Raw genomic sequence first — 25,139 nt, forward strand, 5'->3', positions numbered from 1 at the left:
CTGGGAAGGGTGTGCAGGGACTGAGCTAGGAAGCAGTAACACTGACGATTCTATAGTTAGAAAGGAGTAGTGCACATCTGTAAGTACCTGGCGTGAGTCTTGTCATAAAACCTATCTTAAGAGTAAGTACAGTGGGATACTACTTAGTACATTCATACATGTTTCTACCATCTTGAGATTTTTATATATACAGTATATGATCTGTTGTGTGTTTTTTTTTTAATAAATGTACAGCTTGAAAAAAAAAAAGATCCTTCTCATAATAGATACAGCATTAAACACGAAAACCAACATGGGCCAGCCACATACCAACTGAAGACCCAGAGAGAGCCAGGCCCACAGCCCAGCCCCTGCCTTGCTGCCTGGCAAAATCAGCAGCACCCATGCACCTGTGGGCTCAGCGGGCCCTTGGCATCTGCATGGGAAGTGCCCGCTCCCGCCAAGCCCCCCTGCGCCTGCAGAGAGCGGGTCCCCCCTGAGGGCAGGTGGCCGAGGAATGTGCATGTCAGGTAATGAAGAGGGGGATGAGAGATGTGCTCTTCAACTAAAGGCACTTGTCAGCGGCCACCCATGGCCGTTCCCCTGGGCCTGGTGAGCGAGCAGGTGCTGTTTTGATAGAGCTGGCAAGGTCTGCGTGGACCTCGCTGGTCCTCTCACCAGGTTTAAATAGAATAAATAAATCTTAGTGGGTGCTTGTTTTGCCCTCCTGGGATCCAATGGAGTGACACTGCCTGTCTCCAACCCAGCTCTGCAAAGTCCTCCACGGGCAGGGGGCCGAGGAGCTCCAGGCCTCGCAGAAGCAGCTGCTCGCTATGGATCGGGAGGAGAGCCCCCACATGTCCCCTCCCATGTGTGCCTGAAGCTCCTTCGTCCCTAGCGTCGGAGTCTCTGCACGCCTCAGATCTTGGTCACGTAGTTGTTGGGGAACAGGCCCTGTTTACCACGCAGTCGCCCCGTCCACCAGCCAGAAGGATCTGTGGGGACACAGAGATCATGAAGGTGAGTGGGGGCCTCTGCTCCCATAGCTGCGCCTACAGGCAGAGGAGACTAGGCTCCATCCATGTTCTTTCTTATGTTCTTTTAATGAAAATCAGACGTGCAGATGTGCCTCACAGGCCCCCTTCCAGAGGAACCCACTGCCCAGTTGTGAGGTTTTGCTGCCCATCTCTAGTGGTTGGCCTCGTGGGATCTTCCTGCCTGTGAGACGGGCCAGCTGCTGGGCTGGCGGACTGTGAGGTCAGCTTGTGGTCTGATGACTCTAATCCTGCGTCCCCCCTTTTCTTTCCCAACTCACCTTTCACACGCCTTACTCCACCTCACCATCTTTCTGGGAGAACTGATCTGCACCACTTCACCATCCTTACTTCCCAGCTTAATCCCAGTCCCTTACCAGTAATAAGTATTTGATATATATTCTTCCAGACCTTTTTCTATGATTATAAACACACATTCATTTTAGATAGGTCATTCTATATCTTACTCTTCTGCATCTTGCTTTTCAGAACTCAATACATCTTTCCATGACTGCATCCCATTTTTTAAACAGCTGCATCATAAACCAAAATTTGTATAGCCATTCTCTTATTTTTTGCTGTTAATGCAATAAATGTCCATACATAATATCTTTATGCCCATGTGCAAGTAGTTCTATAGGATAGATTCTTGGAGCAAAGAACATGGACCTTCTATTATCCTTTAAGAAAATCTAGTTTACTTTTTGTGATAGATTATCCTTTTGTACTTTTGAAAGTGCACGTGAAAGTATTAAGAGTGAATCCAGCCACCCAGATCCCTTCTTGGAGGGCCTATTTCTTGCACTTTCTTCCAGAGATAGTTTATGTCTATAAAGGCAAGTATTTATTTAAAACAACCTTTTGTATACAAACGATAGTGAAAGTGTTAGTCGCTCATTCGTGTCCAACTGTTTGGACCCTATGGACTGTAGCCTGCCAGGCTCTTCTGCCCATGGGATTCTCTAGGCAAGAATACTAGAGTGGGTTGCCATTCCCTTCACCAGGAGATCTTCCCAACTCAGGGATTAAACCCAGGTCTCCTCCATTACAGGCAGATCCTTTACCGTCTGAGCCAGTTGCACTTCTTCCAAAGATACAGTCCATGTCTATAAAGTCAAGTATTTGTTAAAAAGCCAGCAACCTTTTGTAAATAAATGATAGCATACTATTGTGTTCTGTACTTTAACCTTAATAATATAGACTAAAGGTCATTTCACATCTGTATATAAAGAGCTTCTGTATTCTATCACTTCTATCAGCTTCTGTTCATATCACTTGCTTAATTTTATTTCATGTTGGCCTCTTGTTGATTAGGAGTTTTTTTATATACTAGTGAATCTGTCACATGAGTTACAAATGTTCTTCCCATTTTTATTAACTCTGACATAGTATTTGAGCAACTGAATCAAATGATCATTTTACAGTCTTAGTTTTCTATCACTTTTAGAAATCCTTTCCCACACTGATACTATTAAGAAAAGAAAACTCTCCTATACTTACATCAAGGACTTCTGTATTTTATGCATGTAAGTATTAATTTATTTGTAACTGACCTTGGGGGAAGGGGTTAATATATAAATCCAAAGTAACAATTTTGATAAATATTGTTAAATTTCCTTCCCAAAAGCCTATTTCAGCAGTAAATAGTGAAAGAAGGTATCTATTTACCTGACTAAACACAGACATTACGCTCCATACTTTATTTGCAGTGACACAATCCAGAAAGTTCTAAAAATTGAAAGTTTTCTATAATCCATCTGATGGCCAGACTTGACCTGAACTGACATGGGCTTGTTTATGATGTCTTTGACTGAGCGTGAAGGCTCTTAGTTTCCACAGCAGAAACTGGCTGATCTAAGCTGTTGCCCTGGGAATTGGAAGGGGGGTTATCTATCACATGATGTGTATATATATTACATGTTTATATATACTCCATTATTAACTTTGCAAAAGCTCTGATTTCTGAACCTCAGTTTACTCTAAGGATTTGGATAAGGAAATGTGGTGGATTCTCTCACATTTTAATCTTTGCTGACATCACAGGAGGCTCTGCCATGCACTGATTGCCCCGATAGCCTCTGTCCACTTTGGGGCTGGATTATTTGTATTATTTACATAGAGGAGTTATTTATATATGTAAAACATTTTTTTTCCTAGTCTGTTTTCTATCATTTAACTTTCCCAGTGCTATTCACCACCTAGGTTTCAATGTAGCCTTTTTATGAGGTTAAATCCTATATGGTTTTTGAGTTTGACATCTTCCATAGGAAGATTTTTCTCACCCAAAGATTAATATAATATTCTAGGTTTCCTTCTAAGATTTATAGTTTAGTCATACATTTTCAGATCTTTATATTCATCTGATATTTATTTTGTATATGAAGCATACAGCAAACTTTCTTTTCAAAATGGAAAGTAACTCTATCCTTTCCCCTGATTTCAAGTGCCACATTTATCATCTATTAAATACCTATACACACAGGGGTCCGTTTCTGGATGCTATTCTATCCCTTGTATCTGTATGTCAATTCCTGCACTGTTTAAAGTAAAGCAATACTTTATAGCATGTTTTGATAACTTTTAGGACTCTATATTTTACACAAATATATAATTGTTTTAATTATACCCACTGTGTTATTTCTTACGGAGAAGGCAACGGCACCCCATTCCAGTACTCTTGCCTGGAGAATCCCAGGGACAGGGGAGCCTGATGGGCTGCTGTCTATGGGGTCGCACAGAGTCGGACCCGACTGAAGCGACTTAGCAACAGCAGGAGCAGCAGTGTTATTTCTAGAAAACTTTGAAAATATTGAGAAATGAAAAGAAAGTAATACTGAAAAGAAAGTTCAACTCTTAAGGGAACACTATAACATTTTCTACTTTTAAAAACATTAAAAAATTTTTTCTATTCCATGTGTTTTATATTTTTACAAAAATGAGACTAGTTCAGCCTCTAATTTGTCCTTTTCGTCATGAACATTTTTCCATTTCAATAAATGTACTGTACTTCTACATCATTCACACACATTTTTGCATCCAAGTTCACTGAGTGGATATGGCAAACTTTATTTAACGAATCCCTGTCACTGGATATTAGGTCATTTCCCATATTTTTGCTGAACAATGCTGGTGATAAAAATCCTGTTTGTGTTACTAAAAGTTTATTTCAATACTTATTTTAATTCCAACTTTTTGAAGACTATTAAATGACTTAAAATATTAACACCTGTAGAAAACCAGGTGGTTAAAAGGAGATTAAAAATAACACCCAGAGGCTGCTTAGAAGGACTTTGGTCTGGGGACCTAGAATTCTCCTGGGAGTGAGAATTGGCCACCTCTTCCGGAAAGCGGCCCCTGCTGGGGAACCACTGTCCACTCGGATTGTCGTTGCTCTGTCTTGACAACTTAAGCCCAGCACCCAGGGCTTCTGTGACCAGGCCACTCTGGCTTCCTTTCATCCCCTGTGACATCTCCTTGGGGGTTCCTCACCGGGGTCAAGTGTCAGATCATTTTCCTAAAATGGCCTGCTCTTTCTAGCCTCCAAGGCTCCTCTCTCTGTGCCCCGCCCTCACCACAGATGTCATTCCCATCAGGGTACTTTTTTTTCCTAACATCCTAAGTTAGGAGTGATCTTTGTTTTTCATGCTTCCATAAGCAGTAATGTTTGTGCTAACATATCTTCTCTACCAAATTAATAAAGTATTCAGCCACGCCCACAGACCAGACCATTTTTATAATGGATGTTACAGGTTGTCTCCCTGGCTTCCGTTCCATCTCCCTTCAGTCTGAGAGGCCATGACATCTGGGTGGGACAGCCCTACCTACCATTTCCTAGGGCAGTCGCCGGCAGGTCTAGCCCACTTAGGGTACAGCATCTGCCTTGCTACAGAGACTGATTCAGGAATAGGCACATGACCACTTTGGTCCAGTCAGAGTGAAACCTAGGCTTTCTATCCAATGGCTAAGAGACGTTTCAGAAGTAAAATGGATTTTAGACATGGTTTGATCTGTTGGCCTAGAACTGATGCAGTCTCTTTGCTACCACGAGGAAAAACAGCCAGAGGAGTGAAGAAATACAAAGGGGAGAGCAGAGCTGACAGAAGTATTGAAAAATTAAGCTGGACTTTATTTCCAGTTCAATCCGCCTGAAGCCTGACCTACCTCTTCAAATTTCAGTTAGAAGAGCCCATAAATTCTGTTCACATTTAAACTAGCTTTTATAGCCTCGTGACTGTCTGCTCTTTGAGCCTATCCCAGCCAGCCGTGCACTTACCTTCTTTGATAATATCGATAATGTCATTGGCATTGAAGCTGAGTTCATCTGTGTCCTGAGCATCATAGGCATACAGAGCCTTGCACTGTGGCACCTGAGGCTTGGGCTTGGGCTGGGGCTTGGGTCTGCCCCCCGCTGGGGGAGGCCGGCTGGTTGTTTGTCTCCGGGCCCTGTGGAGAGAGTGGAGGCGGTGAGCTGGGCCCTAAGAGGAGGCAGTAGCCCGGTGCGCTGGTTTGGAGCCTGGAGCCAACACTGCTCAAGTTCAAATCTAGCCCCATCCTTAGAAGGACATGTCAACCTCTAAACTTTCTTGGAGAATAAAACACCCTTCCTGACAAGGTCGGTGCAAAAACACGTAGTTAATTCTGCATAAACATTAGCTGCTGTTGCTGTGTTCTCAGCATAAAAGGAAATATGTAAGACAAATTTATAAAACATATTTACACATCTAAATGATAATATGGCAGCCATGGATGTACTCCCCTCACCCCCAACTGTGAAATCAGAACTCTGCCACAGAAGCCTACAGGTGCCTCCTTTCAACTGCAAGCCCTCCCAGAATGAACCCCTAGCTTGCATTTTATATTAATAATTCTGCTTTGCTTTGTAGTTTTACCATGCACATAAGTATCCCTAAACAGTAGGTATAGTTTACCTGTTTAACTGTGTAAAAATCACACACTGCTATAACCTGCTCCATTTTCTCCCCCCCTGGCCACGGTGCACAGCTTGCAGGATCTTAGTTCTCTGACCAGGGACTGAATCCAGGCCACAGCAGTGGAAGCACCAAGTGCTAACCACTGGGCAACCAGGCAATTCCCTCACTCACTCCATTTCTGAGATGAACACTGTTTATGCATGAAGTTCTGACTCACGCTCATGGCTTTATATTTACTATTCCATTCCATGAATATGTCACCATTTACTTATCCAGTCTACTGTTGGTGGTCATTCAAGATAATTCCAGTTTCATTACAGAAAAATGCTGCTGTGAATGTTCTTGTGCAGAAAATTTACAAAGCAACGAATCAACATCAGCACTCCTGACGCTGTGGGTGTCAAGATGCTTTGTTGCAGAGGGTACCCTGTGCCCTGTAGGGGGTTAAACATCCCTCGCCTTCACTCCACAGATGCCAGTGCCGCCACCTCTACCTGGTGATGATCATCAAAAATGTCTCCGGTGCTGAGGCCCTAATCCAGTTTTAAATGTATTTAAATGTCTTCTAGCTTTAAATGTATTCCTTCTACAAACTATGCTTCCTCCAGTCACCATTCATGCCTTGTCTCAAAGGCATGGTCCTAGTTAGTGAGAAATATGTTCATCAAAAGCATTTAGAGAATGCATTTAGGAAACAAATAGAGCAAACACCCCCCTTCCCCTTTAAGGACTAACTAAAGTGAAGCCTATGCTCATTTGCTTCTGAAAGAAACTGAAGACTTCTAAGAGGGGCTGGACTGAACTCAACACAGTGGGGCTGGCAGTTAGGTCTGGTCGGGCCTGTTAATACCTGTGGGAGGGCGGAGCAAAAGGCAGGGTATTTCCTGGGGCCTGAGTTCTGGAGAGAAAAAGCACACCCAGTTTTGAGGCGTGTTCTGAAGAGGCCAGAGCCTCACTGTCCTCGCTGACGTCCTGTGACAATAGATGCTATGGGGTGCTGATGAGCAAGTCAGATCATGAGGCGGGTGGCTGAGGGTGGGGGGTACTGGCTGCTAGCTGTCCCCAGCAGGGGTGGGGTTCCTTGAGTGCTTCCCGGGTCTCCCTATGTAGAAGGGAGCAAACCCCAAAGTAACTCAGGCTCCACTCTTCTCACATCAACCCCCATGCCCACTTGCCACCCCCTCCAGGCACTTTTATAGAAGAGGAAAGACATCGTATAGATCGTTAGCATGACATCACTTCCTTCCTAGTCTTGGAAATCCCCATCGCCTGCTTGAGAAGGCAGGCTGGCTGGATAAGCAGGTTTTTAATTAAGTAACCTATATATTAGAGATGTGTCAGCATTTGGTTAATAAGAGCCATTAGCCTGGATACCAGAAGTCTTCTGATTTCCCAGCAGTGAGGAATGGGGCGGGGAGGGGGGTGTGTGTGTACATTTGGAACACCCTGGGAGGGAGGAAGCCTGCAGCCTGGCACTTCCAGGGAGTGGGGCTGGGAGGGTATGTGTGCTTATGCACACTCGTGCACACACGTACACTCACCAAATATTCATAGATGGAGAGCTGGCCTCTTTTTTGTCCATGGGAAGAGACCTGCCACCATTAATGTAGGTGGTTGGGGTGTCTGGAGGCCAAGAGTACTGGGACTTGGGTGCATTCTCTGGGCAGGGGGCCCTCTTAAAGTAGAGGCAAAGCTGGGTGACTCTCTGAAAAGAAGGGCCAGCCTGCCTGCAGCCTTCCCAGGAGTCTCCCTCCTTGCTCCTCTGCCCACCTACCTCCAGCTTTGGCTGAGGTCACCCAGCTCCTCCCCTTCATGTCACTCCTGCCAGCTGCTTTCTTTCAAGGCTCCCTGAACATCAGCTCAGTGTGTTATTAGTTTACCTGACTCTCCACTGATCCTTCAACAGCTTCCCCCTGCCCTTGGCTTATAAAGTCCCTGCCAGGTGTGGCCCCACTTGCTCCCAGCCTCTCATCCCACTGCAGGCCACACTTGCATCTTCCTACCTCTCTCCATGCAGTCCGAGCCCTGGCTGGGTTTAGGAACCTTGTCCACATACTCCTAGTCTACATCCTATTTGCTGGTGACAAATATACTTTCCCCCCTAAGATCAGGAACAAAACAGAGATATCAGCTCATCAATACACACTGGAGGCTCTACAGCCAGGGCAATTAGTCAAGAAAAATGAAAGGCATACAGATTAGAAAAGAAGTGAAAAATACCTCTATTTGCAGATGAGATGAGCTTGCACATAGAAGAGCCCAAGGAATACGCTAAAAAATACTACTATAATAAAAAGATTCAGAAAGACTATAGAACACAAGATCAATTTACAAAAATCAGCTATATTTCTATGAACTAGCAACGAGCAATCTAGAAAAGGAACTGAGAAGACAATTCCAGTTTACTTAGGAGTAAATTTAACAAAAGGATGATTCTATTTACATGAAATGTCCAGAAAAAACTGTTCTGACAGAAAGTAGATTAGTGGTTGCTGAGGGCCAGGGGAGGGAGGGATGACTGCTAAGGAGAAGAAGGTTTCCCTCTGGGATAACGCAAATCTTCCTAAATTAGATTATGATGATGGTTGTATACCCCTGACTATACTAAAAGCTGGTGAACTGTATTTTGAATGGGTTGATGTTATGGTATGTAAATTATATCTCAAGAAAGCTGACTCAAAAATAAAAAAGTAAGGGGCTTCCCTGGTGGTCAGTGGTTACAGATCTGCCTTGCAATGCAGGGGACACGGGTTTGATTCCTGTTCGGAGAAGATCCCACATGCCGCTGGGCAGCTAAGCCAGAGTGCCACAGCTACTGAGCCTGTGCTCCATAATTACTGAAGCCCTCATGCCCTAGAGCCGGTGCTCCACAACAAGTGAAGCCACTGCAACGAGAAGCCTATGCACGGCAACTAGAGAGTAGCCCCTGCTCTCTGCAACTAGAGAAAGCCCGCCCAGCAACAAAGACCCCGCACAGCCATCCATAAATATTTCTTTAAAAGATACTTGCATAAAAAATATTTTTAAAATAAGTAAATTGCATGGGCCCCCCGGGCCCTGCAGTGCACTCTTGATACCCAGAGTCAGCTCAGCCAGCTTGTATACAAGCAGCTGCTGGGTGTCCCACCCAGGAACTGCGACACAGTGGAGGAGGGGATGGAAGACCATTTAAACACCTGTGAACACAGCCACTGTGTGGTCTTTGATTCCAAGCCATCAGAGCCTACTTCCTCAGAATAAGGCAAAGTAAAACCTCAGGGATTACTGAGGCACTGGGCTCCCGTGCACAGTGGACACTGGCTCGATCGTCCCAGGCCCGGACAACGGCCGCCAGGCAGTGTGAGGTCGTCTGGTCGTGTACCTCTTGGCTGAATGGGGCTCACAGTGCTCAGTTGGGAGGGGGAGATTCCAGAGAGCTCTGAAATGGGGCACTGTTTGCTGGGGAGCAGCAGTATCGACGAGGTGGGCTGTGTTTGATGGGGAAAGGACGTGGGGGTGGAGAACAGCTTGGCATTTTGCATCAGTAAAGGGGCTGTTTAGGCGATCCCAAGGTCACCACTGTCTGCCTCTGTAACCAGGAAAGGGGACAACTGTCCAGTCAGGCAGCACCTTTGCCAAGTCAGCCCTCCTCCTCTCCAGTCACTTTTGCCCCCTTCTCACATCTAAGCATGTCCTCGCTCTTCTTGTGAGTGACAACAGAGGGGGTGTGGTCTGGGAACCCCTGCCTGAGGTTCTGGGAAAGATACCATGCTGGGCATTTTCAAATGTTGCTTCATTTAGCCTCACGACACTCCCACGAGGTCACTGACGTGGGTTCCTGGAATTTGCTGCTGGCTTCCTCAGCGAATGGCATGATGCGTATGCAGCAGGCTCCCAGAACTCCAGCCACACTGATTTTTCTGGCCCCATGCTCCCCAGCCCACACAGAGCACTGCTAATTCCTGCTCAGCCTTGGGATCTTGTTTCAGCCCCTGCAGCATCCTCTGGTAGCCTGTGTCTGCTCTGAGCAGGGGGTGGGTGCACTGGGGACAGGGGCCTGGGCTACCTGTCTCCCTAGCAGGACAGCAGAGTCCATGGAGGCGGCTGTTCTCACCATGGTAATCCCTGGACCTGGCGTCAGGCCCAGGAAGACTGCACGTCCTGCAGGAGTAGTATAAGGGACTGTGGCTTGAATCGGAGTCAGTGCACTGGGTTTGAGGCCCAGTTCCGACACTGGCTGGCACATGACTTGGATCCATCACTTCACATCTTTAGGGATCTGTCTTCACGGGTTAAAAAGAGGGAATTCTGGCAATGGCCCAGGCCCTTTTTCTAATTCTAAGACGGCTTTCCAGAGTGCTTTTAAGATCTCTACTGTCAGACCAACCATGGAACACAGGACACCTGCCCCGATGGGGTGATCACTGGCTCTTTACTAACTGCAGTGCAGACCTGGAAACCATGACACAAATCAGTCAGAACAGCCATTTTCCTGGCTGGCTTGGACTCAACTCAGACCATCTCCTTCCACCACTAGGTGGCGATCCTGTGCAGTCAACAACGAGGAGATGACGGCTCCTTTCTACCAGCTACCAGAAATTAAGGACACCTCTCACAGTCATGAAAAAGGGATTCAGACTTTCTTACCTAGCAAACAAGACCCTCGTGCCCAGTGTGCAGGAACTGGCCTCAACCCAGCCTGTGAGAGCAGGCTGTCACACTTTCAGAAATTATGTGTGTCAGTTGTTAAAGAATCGTTAAAGATGAAATCTCTGGTGTTGAAGACTTGAGAGTCCCTTGGACAGCAAGGAGATCAAACCAGTCCATCCTAAAGGAAATCAACCCTGATTATTCAGTGGAAGGACTGATGCTGAAGCTGAAGCTCCAATACTTTGGCCACCTGGTTCGGAGAGCCGACTCATTGGAAAAGACCCTGATGCTGGGGATGATTGAGGGCATGAGGAGGAAGGGGGTGAAAGAGGATGAGATGGCTGGACTCAATGGACGTGAATTTGAGCAAACTCCAGGAGATAGTGAAGGACATGGAAGCCTGGCGTGCTGCAGTCCATGGGGTTGCGAAGAGTCGGACATGACTGAGTGACTGAACAACAAAGATGAAATAAAAAACATCTCACTGAGTAAGTTAAATTAAAAGCAATGGCAACAAATACTCAGAATGTAACCCTCCCTAATTATTTTACCACATTTTACATCTATCCATGCTATTAATGTCTGCTGCCTACATGATGGTGGGAGATTGCATCTCCTCCCAGCTCTGCAACCAGTGGGGGAGTCACCCTGGTAGCTTGAAATCAGCCACATAGAGAGGGGAAACTAACAAATGTTACAGCTCTGTCTGAAAGACTAGAAAAGTCTTTCAGAGCATACCACTGTCCCTCATAATAACTCACTTTTACTCGTCTGAAAGCACTTAGACTAGTTTTATTTTACAATGAATATGCAGGATTTTATGGGGCTTCCCTGCTGGCTCAGTGGTAAAGGATCTGCCTGCCAATGCAGGAGACCCAAGAGATGCAGGTTCAGTCCCTGGGTTGGGAAGATTCCCTGGAGAAGGAAATGGCAACCCACTCCAGTATTCTTACATGGAGAATCCTATAGACAGAGGAGCCTGGCAGGCTACAGTCCACAGGGGAAAAAGAGTTGGACACGACTGAGCGACTAAACCACAACAAAATAGTTTTTGGTAGTGCTCAGATTTTGATATTCGTATTCCAATTAAACCTCACCTGATTGAAAACTGTGTTACTGGGATAATGGGTGTCGGAGCAAGAATTTCTGAATCAAAACAACAAAGTTATTTTTCCTATTGCCATTTCAATAATAAAGGTTCTCTGTGTGCAGATTTGTATGGAGTTATAAAACTCCACATCACGGAGCAAATCCGGTTGTTTCATTTATGTAACTCTGGCCCAGTGTAAAGTAGCTTTGCTGTTACCATGTGACCCATGATTTCAGTGTAATCTGTATAGTCGGCCCTTCACATCCAGGAGTTCTGCATCCCAGATGCAGATACAATCAACTGCAGGTTGAAAATATTTGGGAAAAAAATTCCAGAAAGTTCTGAAAAGCAAAACTTGAATTTGCTGGGCAGGGCAACTATTTCCATAACATTTACATTGTATTCAGTATTACAGGTCACCCAGCGATGACTTAAAGTACACAGGAGAATGTGCGTAGGTTATACGCAAATACTATGTGCCTGCTCAGTCACTCAGTCGTGTCCAACTCTCTGCAATCCCCTGGACTGTAGACCGCCAGGCTCCTCTGTCCATGGAATTTTCCAGGCAAGAATACCAGAGTGGGTTGCCATTTCCTACTCCAAGGGATCTTCCTGATCCAGGGATCAAATCTGTGACTCCTGAGTCTCTTGCATTGGCAGGTGGATTCTTTACTACTAAGCCACCTGGGAAGTTATAGGAAGTATGTTTCTCATGGACCACAGATAATTGAGCAAGGAGAGCTAGGCCGCCTGTCAGGCTCCTCTGTCCATGGGTTCTCCAGGCAAGAATACTGGAGCGGGTGGCCACTTCCTTCCCCAGGGCATCTTCCTGACTGGGGATCGAGCCCGCATCTCCCGCATCACAGGCAGGTTCTTTACCGCTGAGCCACCAGGGAAGCCCTGGCAAATACCATGCCATATTATATAAGTGACTTGAGTATGCATGGATTTTTGTATCTGGTGTGTGTATGCGTGTGATGGAACTAATCTCTGGTGGATACCAAGGGACTGTACACATTTACCACTTTACTGTGTTTATCCTTCATTAACAAAGCCAACACATGAAGAAGCTTGGTGACAGCACCTTGCTTTTACATCAGGTCTTTTTCTGAGTAGGGTGTTAGACATCTAATGCAGTCACAGCATAACCCATACCACAAAGTTTCCTGAGTAATCAGGCACATCACACCCAGTTGGCTTTGTGAAAACCTGCCTGTTTCAGTGCCTGGGGAGGCCAAGAGGTGCTAGGCCCTGAGACACCGCATGCTGACCGACCGATGAGCCCTTAAAGACAGCTGTCCAACCTCACAAGGGACCAGAAGCCCACAAGAACACAAAACGCCAAGGGACATCAATGACGTAGAGACAGGGACTGTTCACACTCTTCATGTGATATGAGTTGTTATGGTGACTGGAGCAAAGGAGGTTTAACTTGAAAAAGACTGTAGAATAGCATAGCACAAGAAGGAATTTTGGATTTTATTTCCGTTATTGAAACACAGCTAGTATCCACTACAGTATAGCCTCTCAGCTTTGTTCTGCTTTTGGTCTGAGGCCAGAGAGCAGCATGGCTTTACACGTGTGATGGTCAGAGAAGGGGGAGTGAGAGCGATTGTCTCCCTGACTAGTCCCCTTGGCTTCCCTAGGTTGCCCCATCACCCCCTCCCCCACCCCATTAAAGCCAGCAATTCCTGAAGCTTAGCCCCTCCGTAGCCTAGAATTCTATGCAGGCCAGAGGGTTGAGTTCTTGTGGATAAAGCCACTGGGCCAGGGGACACCCACTTTTCAATCTTGGTAGAATATTAATATTTCTCTGTAAGATCAAATCACATGAATAACAGTCATAAAATAAACACAAATAGGACTTTCCTGGTGGTCCAGTGGTAAAGAATCCACCTGCCAATGCAGGGGACACAGGTTCAATCCCTGGTCCAGGAAGATGCCACATGTCTTGGGGCTTCTAAGCCTGTGCGCAGCCACAACTACTGAGCTCATGCACCCTAGAGCCTGTGCTCTGCAACAAAGGAAGCCACCGCAACGAGAAGCCAGTGCACCTCAGCTAGAGTGTACTCCCTGCTTACCGCAACCAGAGAAAGCCTGCACCCAGTAACAAAGACCCAGTGGAGCCAAAAAAAATACAAATAAACTTTCAAGTGGCATTGTGCTTTTTAGTTTACAAAGCCCTTATTTAATCGTCACAAAACTGTGAATGGGCTTTAAATTTCTATTAACTGGCTCTATGAGCCATGGACGGAGGAGCCTGGTGGGCTGCAGTCCATGGGGTCGCTAAGGGTCGGACACGACTGAGTGACTTCACTTTCACTTTTCACTTTCATGCATTGGAGAAGGAAATGGCAAGCCACTCCAGTGTTCTTGCCTGGAGAATCCCAGGGACGGTGGAGCCTGGTGGGCTGCCGTCTATGGGGTCGCAAGAGTCGGACACGACTGAGTCGGAAGCGACTTAGCAGCAGCAGCAGCAGCATGATACAGATGAGGACACCAAGGTGTGGGAAGATTAAATGATACATGTGAGGTTGTCAGCTGGTAATTAGTGAGACAATCCGTGTGCCCAGCAGGTGGCACACGGAAGGCACATGGTTCAATCAATAGTCAACAAGTGACCCAGGACTCACGCCCAGCCTTGGCTACTGTGAACCTGGCTTCCTGCAAATGGCCAGGCCACATTCTGTGAGCTTCCCTGCAGCCCCCATGCCTCTGGGGCACCCGGGTGTGCCTATGTCACTGTGCCAGTAAGAGCTGGGATTAAGCTTTCAAGCATCACGTCTTTGTTCTGCAGATGTGAAATTTATGTCTCAAAATTCCAAGAAGGAAAATAATGGCATTTTATTTCATTGGCTCTTTAAAATATGCTCTGTTCCAAAAGGTTGAATCTATAAACATTACTGGAAATGTGGGAATGGATGCCAGAAATTCCTAGGCTTCGTGTCTGCCTGGGCCAGGATATGGCTGCTGCTCCTGTAGACTATGGGTTAAGAAATATTGCTATTGGACACTTGTTGGAAATTTTAAGCCCCTTGAAAAATATGACTCCATTAGGAGAATCTTGTCAGGAGACACCCAGGCAGCATTTACATTTTTCGATCGATCTCTCTTTTGTGGCATGGCCAGAAGCCCAACCACTGAGCACTTTCAATATTTTTCTGTTTCTCCACCTTCCAGTTGGATTCATCTCTGGAGTATCTTGAAATTTCCTGAAGTGGTCCTCCCCTGAAATGGACCACAGGATTTAAAAGGCCAACAGAAAAAAAAAAAAAAAAAAAAATTCTAGTCTGGGTTTTAATGCTTCCAGTAATGAACTGGAGGTGGGTTATGTATATGTCAGTTACAGGAGGGAGAATATAAGCCACATTGATTGGTAAATCAAGTGTTCCTATGGAGCCAGAGCAGAGCCCCGTGAATGAAATGTTTATATGATTCTTGTGTTACCTTGTCCTCTTTTCCTGAGAATCAGGACAGATTTTGAACCTGGAACAGACTGTTGAAAAGGTATGCTAAGGGACTGTAAGATGATAATTCTTTCTTTATCTTAGTTTTCTTGGATAATGATTATGATGGTGACAACTAACATGGCGTGGCAAGGCTAAAGAACCCGCGTGGGGTGGTAATTTAGTGAAGGTGTCATGCTCTCTCCAAAAGCAAATACCCAAAACCCAGAACCCAACTGACTGAACCCAAAACAAACTGACAAAGACTTTCTTGAATTAACTTGAGGTGCTAATTATACCATTTGATTTTATCCACATTACATGATCCAAAAGAAATGACTGCTTATATTAAATATGTCTATAAAGGAAAGTACATTGGGGCTTCCCTGGTGGTCCAGTGACTCCATTCTGTTAATGCAGGGGGCCCAGGTTTGATCCCTGTCAGGGAACTAGATCCTACAAGCTGCAGTGAAGGTTTGAGGATCCCTCTTGCCACAAGCAAGACCCAGTGCAAATAAATAAAATTTTAAAGTGCATTGGCGGTTGGGGAGGGAAAGGAAAGATGAACCTAAGAGTTGGAAGTCCAAGGAGACCTAGAGGTAGCCTCCCTTTTATACGCTGGTAAATCCAAGGGCATCATTTGAGGCAGTGATGTAAACAGGAACTTCCGTCTTTGTGGAAAGGAACCAGCTAGGGATCCTAGAGTTCCCTGTTTGCTCAACAACCTCCCACGGGAAACGCAACTCATGTTTTCTTGGCAATGAATAACTGTTAAATTTAGGTAATCACAAGGGCCCTGAAATGCCTGTCTAAGGTCTTTGGCCACATTAGAAATTATTTTAGCTTTGACTTGATGTGTTTTAGAAAATAAATACTAAGCAAAAGCTCAGCTGTTTGATCAGGGTATGACTTCTTAAGGAAGAATCTGCATCACTGCAGATGTACAAAGAGGAGGCTGGCTGAGATGTTATAGCTATGGGACTCAGTGTGCCTCATGGGAGTTTTATACACAAGTTTTATACAGAGGAAAATCTTCCTGTCTAGTAGACAGGAGTGAAGGTTCCCTCCTTCCAGCCTCACAGCCACTGCCAAAATAGCATCACGTATGCCTGATCTTTAAGCTTAAAGGTGGCAAAGGTGTGACAAGACTGAAATAGGGAACAGCACAGCTGCGGGCTGGAAGGGAGCAGCCTCGGTTAGGACACAATGTTCCTAAATTGCCTGCATCTTGGCTGGCAGATGCTCCCAGCTGGCTGGTGTGCAAGTCTGTAACTTGCAAAGCAGCCTGGAAAGATGGTGTTGCTTGCCAAAACCAAAGCAAGTAGGAAGCTAGCAGACAGAGCGAAGAGATTTGGTGCATTTTGCTGACTGGTTTTAATCCCCTGCCTACTTTGGGAACTCAAACTGGGCCCCGGAAGGCTTGTTTGATTATTTTAGTTTCATCCATCTGAGTAGTGTAGGTCTGGATTATGGAGTAAGAATCCTGTTGCTGCAATAGCACCCCTCAATTCACCTTTACACAGAAACTTCCCTGTTTTTATCAAAATGATTTGATAAAAGTGGTTTTCAAAATGTGGTCCCTGGATCAGCAGCATCACCATCAACTCAAAACTTGTTACAAATGTAAGTTCTTGGGCCCCATCCCAGTCCTACTGAATCAGAAATGCCAGAAGTGGGCCAGTAAGTTCTCCAGGTGACTCTGGAGCACATTAACGTGTGAGAACCACCTCTTTAGACCAAGCCGATCAGGCAAACTATGATCATGAGAACTGGAGGGACAGAGCTCCATATGCAGGAGTGGTGGTAGCAGGGAGAGAGACGTCATAGAAAGTGGCGGCCACTCTCCTGCTGGCCATTTGTATAAGACCAAGGTGCTGGGACTTCCCCGGTGGTCCAGTGGCTAAGACCCCAAGCTACCAATGCAGGGGGCGCAGGTTCAACCCCTGCTCAGGGAACCGGGTCCCACGTGACACAACTAAGACCCTGCATGTCATAATTAAGAGCCAGCCCAGCTAAATAAATAATATTTTAAACCAAAATGCTTTCCTCTCTGAAGCCCAAATGAGGGGAGACTTGCCAGGGGAAAAGGAACGCAAGGAGAGAACCTGGTGATATCTGGGAAAGTTCGTAAAAGTCTGTTGCCTTTGATAAGGCCTCAAGTGAATGGATGGCTACCCGCCCAAAGGAAGGAGCTGTTGCTTTTCACCCAGCACTGCTCTAGTTTGTACACAAGTCTCCTGATCACACTCAAAAGTTCTTTATTATTCTACAGACATGGAGAGACTAGACAATGAGGGGAACAGTGGGCTGCAGCAGCCCCGTTATGGGGTTCAGCAGAGAGAACTATTCTACCACTGAGGATCATGTCAGAGATTCTTGCCAAGAGTCAGAGATTCCTTAAAAGCCACTAGTTCACATCAACAGATAAACAGATAAGGAAGCTGTGGTACATATATACAATGGAATGTACTCAGCCACAGAAAGAACAGATTTGCACTGTAGCCAGGTGGAAGACCCTAGAGCTTGTAATACAGAGTGAAGTGAGTCAGAAAGAGAAAGACAAACATTGTTTATTAATGCATATATACGGGATCTAGAAAAATGGTACTGACGAACCTATCTGCAGAGCAGGAATAGAGATGCAGATATAGAAAACGGAAAACTTGTGGGCACAGCAGAGGAAGCGGAGAGTGGGATGAACTGGGAGAGCAGGGCTGACATATATACACTCCCATGCGGGGAAGAGACAGCTGGCGAGAGGCTGCCGCGTAGGACAGGGAGCAGAGCTTGGCGCTCTGCGGTGACCTAGGGGCGTGGGGTGGGGTTGGGGGGCAGAGGCTCAAGGGGAAGGAGGTAAGTGTACACACAGAGCTGATTCACGCTTGGCAGAAACCAAGACGACACTGTGAAGCAATTATCCTCCAATTAAAAACAAATGTAAAAAGTCACTAGTTCGGCCATCATGAGAGAAAAACTGCTTCATCACCACCATCACCGTCGCCACCATCTTCATCATCAGGCTACAGCTGACCGAGCAGCCAGCTATGTGCCCGGAACCATGGTAGATGTTTTATTTAAATTCTCTCTAGTCCTCCCAGCAACCCTCTAAGTTTGGTGGTATTACACCAGTGTACAGATAAGCAAAATGCAGCCCGGAGAAGGTAAGAAGCAGGTCCAATATTAGTTAGCAGGGGCTGAGACAGGATTCTCACCCTTCTCTGGTATATGACACAGTTACTCTGCAATACTCCTGTCTGTGGTTTCCATCTGCCTTGTGACTAAATACATCCAGGGACAAGGTGCTCCTTACATCCTAGGGCAGTTCATCTTTAGGCTACTGGAATGCTTTTTTTGTTTCTTGGTGCCAGCCCTAGTTACACGCCAGGTGATTCCACAGGACACAGCCAACTCCTTTCCCCACTGATAACTCTATCTGCACAGAGTTCCATGAATCTTTACTTCTTTCAACTAAAAAGCTGGTTTCTTTCCTCCCCTCTTTTGTTCTAGAGAGGCAGACAGGCTCTTATTTTAAAGCCTTGACAGTCTGTATTCATAAACAAACGTCTACACATCATAGAATGCTGGGATGGTACTCCTTATGTTGCTAATGACTCTTTGAGCCACTGTGTTTATGAACCTTTAGCAGAGACATAAATCAACACCCTCATTATTCCTCAACCATCCCAGAGAGCAAAATAAGTCACAGAGTGATTCAGTCTCAGAGTGGAAGGGAATCCCTTTTCTAGTGTTTCCAGGATAAGGCCTTTGACATCAACTTAGCTGTACTTTTCAAGATGCCAACCTAGAGCCTCACAGCCCCGGGGCTGGATGAGGCTGGGTGACCACACGTGGGTGCAAAACTCATCTTGAGAATCACACACAGATGACGCCCCAAGTTCTTGAACCCTGGTGTGACTGATGGAGGTGACAAGGGTCACTCACAGGAGGTGGCACTCTTACCCGGCAGCACCCTGGTCTGGGACCTTGAGGAAATCCAAGCTCTCCAGCACCTGTGACGCTCGGTCTGAGCCGATGGACTGCTGCTGTGGCAAAGGCGGGCGTGCCATGGATGTGTACAGGCTCTTCTGATTTGACCTCTGGTTTCCAGCAGCATAGGGATATGGCACAAACTGGTTTTTAATGACTCCATTCTGATGCAATCCTAGAAAGAGGAAAACAGAAGAAAACAAAGCTGAAAATTTCTGATCCTGTGCTAAAAGTCTCTTCAAACTTTTCCCCTCTATTAGCCAAGAGCGAGTTACTTAGTTTTGCTAGGCCTCAGTTTCCTCATCTAAGGGCATAACTGCTAATATCATATATTGTGAAGAATAGACCCAAGACGTTGTAAACTGCCTGGCAAATGCGTGGAACAGAGCAGACTCTCATGTGTGCTTGTTGAACTTGACATTAGAACTACCAGGTGTTCAGGGTTTCAAAGCCAACGTCAAAGAAAGGTAATCTTCTGACTAGTTGGAAGGCACATTTTTGGGTCTAAGAAAAATGATGAGGTTATGATTCAAAAGGGCTGGCAGGCAGCTGTTTAAACAGCTGGACATCCATTTTCAAGGAGTCAGTCCTGGGTGTACTCTGTGAGAGCCAGTCATAGGAGATGGAGAGAGGAGTCCACACAGGCAGGGGAAATGTGGCCAGTGGTTGGATTAATCTGAACAGAGCAAGCTCTCCTAGTCAAACAACTGTTCCTAGTCAAGATCACATTATCCAGTAAGTGATGGATTACAGTGCTGGGCTCCAAACCACACACCTTGCCTGAAAGGGAAACTGTTGTTCTATGTTATGTATGCAGAAGCCCTCATCTCTTCTCTCACTGACAGGTTTGGGCAAGAATGAAGGGGAACAAGGCTCCCCAAGGAGCGACAAAACCTTTTCCATCCCAATTAAGAGAACAACTCTTTGGTACCAGTGGGATGACACTTAGTTTATAAAGGGGAATTGAGGTTCAGGTTTTGCCTGCCTCTGATAGCTACTTGACCTCGAGCAAGACACTTGATCTTTCAGAATGTCAGCTCAGTTCAGTTCAGTCGCTCAGTTGTGTCCGCCGTTTTGTGACCCCGTGAACTCAGCACGCCAGGCTTCCCTGTCCATCACCAACTCCCAGAGTCCACCCAAACCCATGTCCATCGAGTCAGTGATGCCATCCAACCATCTCATCCTCTGTCGTCCCCTTCTCCTCCTCAATCTTTCCCAGCATCAGGGTCTTTTCAAATGAGTCAACTCTTCGCATCAGGTGGCCAAAGTATTGGAGTTTCAGCTTCAGCATCAGTCCTTCCAAAGAATATTCAGGACTGATCTCCTTTAGGATGGACAGTCAATTTCTTCATTAAAGAAACAAGGAGCTTGGTGAAACCCCACTTGCTGCCCAAGTCACCAAGGAGAGCCAAGGGACATCCAGAGTGGGACATATTCTAGGGCCATGCCACAGATGGACTGCTCTGTGCCACCCATGAACCAGCTACCCTTGTAAGTTTAGAAATTAAGAGCCAGCATTTAGAAATGTTCATAGCAGTTTCACAGATATATCTCATGTCTGCTGAATCTAATAAGAAATTTTGGCTTGTATTTTGATTGCTTTTAAAATCCTAGTAGTTTTTATTATATCTTACAAAAGTATAGTTTGTGATGGGTTAAAATTAAGGAAAAAAAAACAACACAAAAAACTAAACCAAAGCCAAAAAAAACCCCTAGCTTTTTGATCCTTCACCACAGAAAGTATAAGTACTGACATAAGGGACTTGGGTCTAATTGCCTTATTTTATTGATGAAGAAACTGTCATGTACAGAGGTTGAGAGCTGTGCTCAAGGTCAGGTAGTTGGTCTGAGGTGACTCTGGCCAGTGTAGCTGAGGCAAATGAACTTTCCAGGTGGTCTGGCCAAGATTTTGCACGGGTGGCTGGCGCATAAGTAGTAACACAATACTACATGGTTCTCTTAGGTTCTTTTGTGCTTGGATTTTCTTCAAGAATAAAGGCAGAGAGGAGGAAAGACAGCCAGGCCAGGCAGGATGGGGACTCCAAGAGAGATGAGAATTGGCTTCTCACTAATAGGCACCGTTGTCCATACTGAAGCACGCAACTATGCGATTCCAGGGCAAGAGACTAAAGAAATGCTTCTTACTGCTTATTTTGGATGCTGCTACAAATAGATTGCCTTGTCTGGCATGATCTGAGTCAAGCGTGGTCCAGAGATGACCCTTTTAAGACCTACAACACTAAACTTATTAACATCAAACATTCTGGAGGCAGTTTCTTATTAACAGAATTGTGAGCGATGGAAAAACACTTGTGAATCTGGAGAGCACTCTTCCAATACTAAACAGATTTTAAAGGGCAAAACCTCTTACATTTATTTGGGTTTGGATTTTGACTTGCATGCTATATGTTTACCAGTAAAACAATGAGAAAAATGTAACATAAGATCTAAAAATTTTTTGGTATCAATTTTGCAATTCTCTCAGATATTACTTTATTTTTTTGGAGCCAACCTCTTAGATCCTATCTGACTAAGAATAAAGACTTTCTATTTCTTCATTCAGCTGTTAACTAGATGCAAAGCATTGTCAGCGTTTGGCTGGAGCTGGGTAGTGATGGTGGGGTTATACCTGCAAACTCCAGTTTCCATTAAGGCAGCATCCTACATCTTAAAAACTGATGACATTCTGGTTGCCATGGGCAGTGAACTCTTCTTCCTCTTACTGATGTAGGAAGACTTTCCTAAGGAAGTAATACTTCCAGGCAAATCGCTAACTTAGCTATAGTGCGGTCTCACTGGTTCACACACAAGTCCCGTGAATTTTAAGTCACAGGTAGGGCCCTCATGCTTGGAGGAGGACATCTGATGCTGAGACTGCTCACGGCTGGCTAATATGTTGGCATCTGTTGGCTGATGCGTTTCTTCCTCAATTACACATCTGGGTCTCGCCTACAGCGCATGCTAGGCTTACCTGGTGGCAGAGGGGCAGCTCTCATCGGGTAGTTGGCATTGTGAGTCCTGCTGGAATAATCTCTGCTTTGAATCGTATTCCTTCGGGTAGGACCTGAAATAAGCCATCAGGATAAGGTTCAGATCAGTGCTAGTGGCTGGTTTTTATGGCTCCTGATGGATTTTTACTGGTGGAAAACTTTTGAGACGTTTGGAAGGCAGATCTCCGTGGGATCTATAGGAGACTGTTTGCAGGGTAGACAGGCTATGTGAGGGGCATGTTGTCCTGGCAGCAGCTGGATGGGAGGGGCAGGAGGACACGCTGACAGAGGGAGAGATTTGAAATGTCAGAGACAATGGCTTTACAAAGAATTATTAATAAACATACAAAGGGTTTCTATTGTTGTTGACTTTGTGAAGAGACAGATGGGTCAAATGAGTGTTCGCACTCATGTTCTGCCCAGAGAGCACAGAAGCTGAGGCTGTGTTAACTGCATACCCTGGGCTCTGGAGTGGACACCGCAGCTTCCGCATCTCTGCTGTCGTCCAGAGCCTTCCTCACCAGAGTCTGTGTTCTACAGTCTTTGAAGGAAACACACAGATGCTGGAGGGAGAAGCAGACTGTCACCCTTGACATGATGTGCAAGCATCAGAAAACAAGCAGCGCTAAATGGAGCCCTGTGGGGCTAGAATGAGGCCCGGGGAGGCGGGGTGACTGCGGCCCAGACGAGCCCTCTGCAGAGGCGATGTGCCCTCTGCAGAGGCGATGTGTCGGAAAGAACTACAGTCAATAAGGTCTCGAGTGGGACATGAAGGAGAGTGCGATTAAGCCAGCTGGAACAGGGCTGCAGAGGAAATTCCTAGTAAAAAGGAGAGCAGGAAGTGGCAAGGTAGGAACATCACAAAGCAGAGGAGCCGGGTATCAGGTCCTGGGGTGAGGGGAGGAGGCCAGGTATGGGGGTCCCCCTTCCTGCCCTCCCTGTCTCATGGAGATACGCTCAAACACCGTATTACACAATGGCTCACTTCGAGGCCCACTGAGCAGTGCTCTGACTCATCCTGCTGGTTATCCACAGCGCTCCTTGGCCTGGTCCTGTGCCCTGAGGTCTGAGCCAGTGGACTGCTAGGCTTCTGCACTCTAGTCGGGTCTGGCTGTGTGGGAAGCACTGGCAGGAGACCGGAGTGCCAGAGGGGACAGGAGTTGGGGTACTTTTTTTTTTCCCCCCCTAATTTAAGTATTTAATTTACATTATTGTGTTAGTTTCTGATGTACAGCAAAGTGATTCTGAGACAAGTGTTTTTTTAGATTTCTGGGGTCTCCTCTACATCCTACATCCTTAGGGTAATAGTAGCATCTTGGATTTCTCTGCGCGAGCCCCAACCCTGTTCCCTTCATCCTGCCCACATCTCTTTTACATAAAAGGACAAAAAGAGTCCTTTTATGTAAAAGTGTCTTCAAAAATCCCACCTAAAAGTGCTGTCTTCTGCAAGTACTCACTGATACTCAGACATACACCATTTTCTGAGTGGCTACTTTTCTGTGCTGTACTAGTGAGTTATATAGTACATGCCAGTGTGCACTGTGGACAGAAGCCAGGAAGGCCCATTTTATACTTGGCATACTCTTCATTGGGCATACATGTGGACTGTATTCTGTAAAGGTGGCATCTAAAAAAAAGAATCATAGGCCAGGAAAAGAAGTCAAACTATAGAGTGTGAGTTAGTGCGTGTGTGTCTCCTAATGACACAATTTAAAGTGAAGGAGGGAGATAGTAAACGTGATGCACGGTAACAGAGTGAACCCTTGTAAGGAGTTGGTTAAGTGTGGTCAATTTCTTTAACACTGACACAAAGGATGAAGTTTGTATTGTTGACAAGACTGGACTGGAAAGGGCTGGGAAATGTAAAGCTGACAAATAGATTTGTTTTAAACATAATTAATACTGTAATGCCAGGAATACTACACGTAACTACTAAATGATTCAGAAAAGTTTAACCTGCCCATTTGCCTTGACGTTGGTTTAGTCTGAAACATTTCAATCAGAAGAAAACCCCAGCCCCAGGAAGCAGTCAGTGTACTGGCTCTTTGGCCCGCAGATCTGTGCAGTGTTATGAGCATTTGGTGGGAAAAGAGTTTAGCTTAGAGAGAGGGTGAGCAGGGGCCAGGCAGGGAGCCCAGCGGCCCAGCAGCAGCCCCGCCCGTGGCCCCGTGCACACTTACGGGAGTTTCTGGGCAGCCCGGGTCCGATGCTGACCTGCAGCACTTTGTTGCTGGGCTTGAGGATGGCCAGGTCGCCAAAGCCTTGGTGGAACTGCACTTGCCGGGAGCCCCCTGCACTCCAGGGACCCCAGTTCTCCTTTTTCAACTTGATTTCAAGCCTGTGACAAGCGTATATGTTCAAATTAACAAAGAAAGGGAGAGAAGCAGGGAGAAAGTGGCGTTTATAGACCCCAGCCTCGACTTGCTTTGTAAAAACAAGACAAGACTGGATCATGGGAACCAGTCTGGGGTCCAGTGGACGGGCACGGTGCAGGCTGAGCCACCAACCAGAGGCAGAGCACTGAGGGCCCAGCCCCTGGGAGATAATAGCTGGGAAGGGAGGTGCCTCAGTATTGGAGCATGGTCAGGTGGAGACAGAAGGAAAGGCCACCCTCCAGGCCACACTTGCTGCGCTGCCTCTCCGTGTCCTCTCTGATTGCCCAGGTCTGTGGGTGAGGAGGACGGAGAGATGCCAGACAGGGAGCTCAGTCTCCTTTGCACAGAATGCGGCTAGTATTTTTAAGTTTTTTTTTAAAATTATTTTTTAAACTGTTTCTTTTTGTACTGGGGTATAGCTGACTGACAATGTTGTAACAGTTTCACGTGATGACAAAGGGACTCACCCATACATACACATGTATCCATTCCTCCCCAGACTCCCCTCCCGTCTAGGCTGAGAACGTGGGTACTATTTAATTAAGTTCTATTCCTCCACCTTCACCCCCACCCCAGGGAGGAAAGGACACTAGCAGCCAATACCCAAATAAAAGGGAAGTTTACTCACAAATGCAAAACTCCCCAGCCAGTATTTTTATTTCATATGTTGCCCATATG

General features: G+C 46.0%; 1 protein-coding gene across 1 annotated transcript in view; it reads right to left on the minus strand.

Annotated features, from left to right (window-relative positions):
* Window positions 1-204: 204 nt before the first annotated feature.
* The window catches only part of MYO1E (myosin IE), a 215,323-nt gene continuing 190,388 nt past the window's right edge, over window positions 205-25,139 (minus strand). The window contains exons 24-28 of the mRNA XM_040226636.1: window positions 24,267-24,424; window positions 22,068-22,160; window positions 19,070-19,271; window positions 5,287-5,456; window positions 205-974 (exon numbers count right to left, since the gene is read on the minus strand). Coding sequence (XP_040082570.1) covers window positions 898-974; window positions 5,287-5,456; window positions 19,070-19,271; window positions 22,068-22,160; window positions 24,267-24,424 — 700 coding nt within the window. The 3' untranslated portion in view covers window positions 205-897. The remainder of the gene's footprint in view (window positions 975-5,286; window positions 5,457-19,069; window positions 19,272-22,067; window positions 22,161-24,266; window positions 24,425-25,139) is intronic.

Source organism: Oryx dammah, unplaced genomic scaffold (genome assembly GCF_014754425.2).
Source record: "Oryx dammah isolate SB20612 unplaced genomic scaffold, SCBI_Odam_1.1 HiC_scaffold_26, whole genome shotgun sequence".
In the NCBI taxonomy this organism is placed as follows: domain Eukaryota; kingdom Metazoa; phylum Chordata; class Mammalia; order Artiodactyla; family Bovidae; genus Oryx; species Oryx dammah.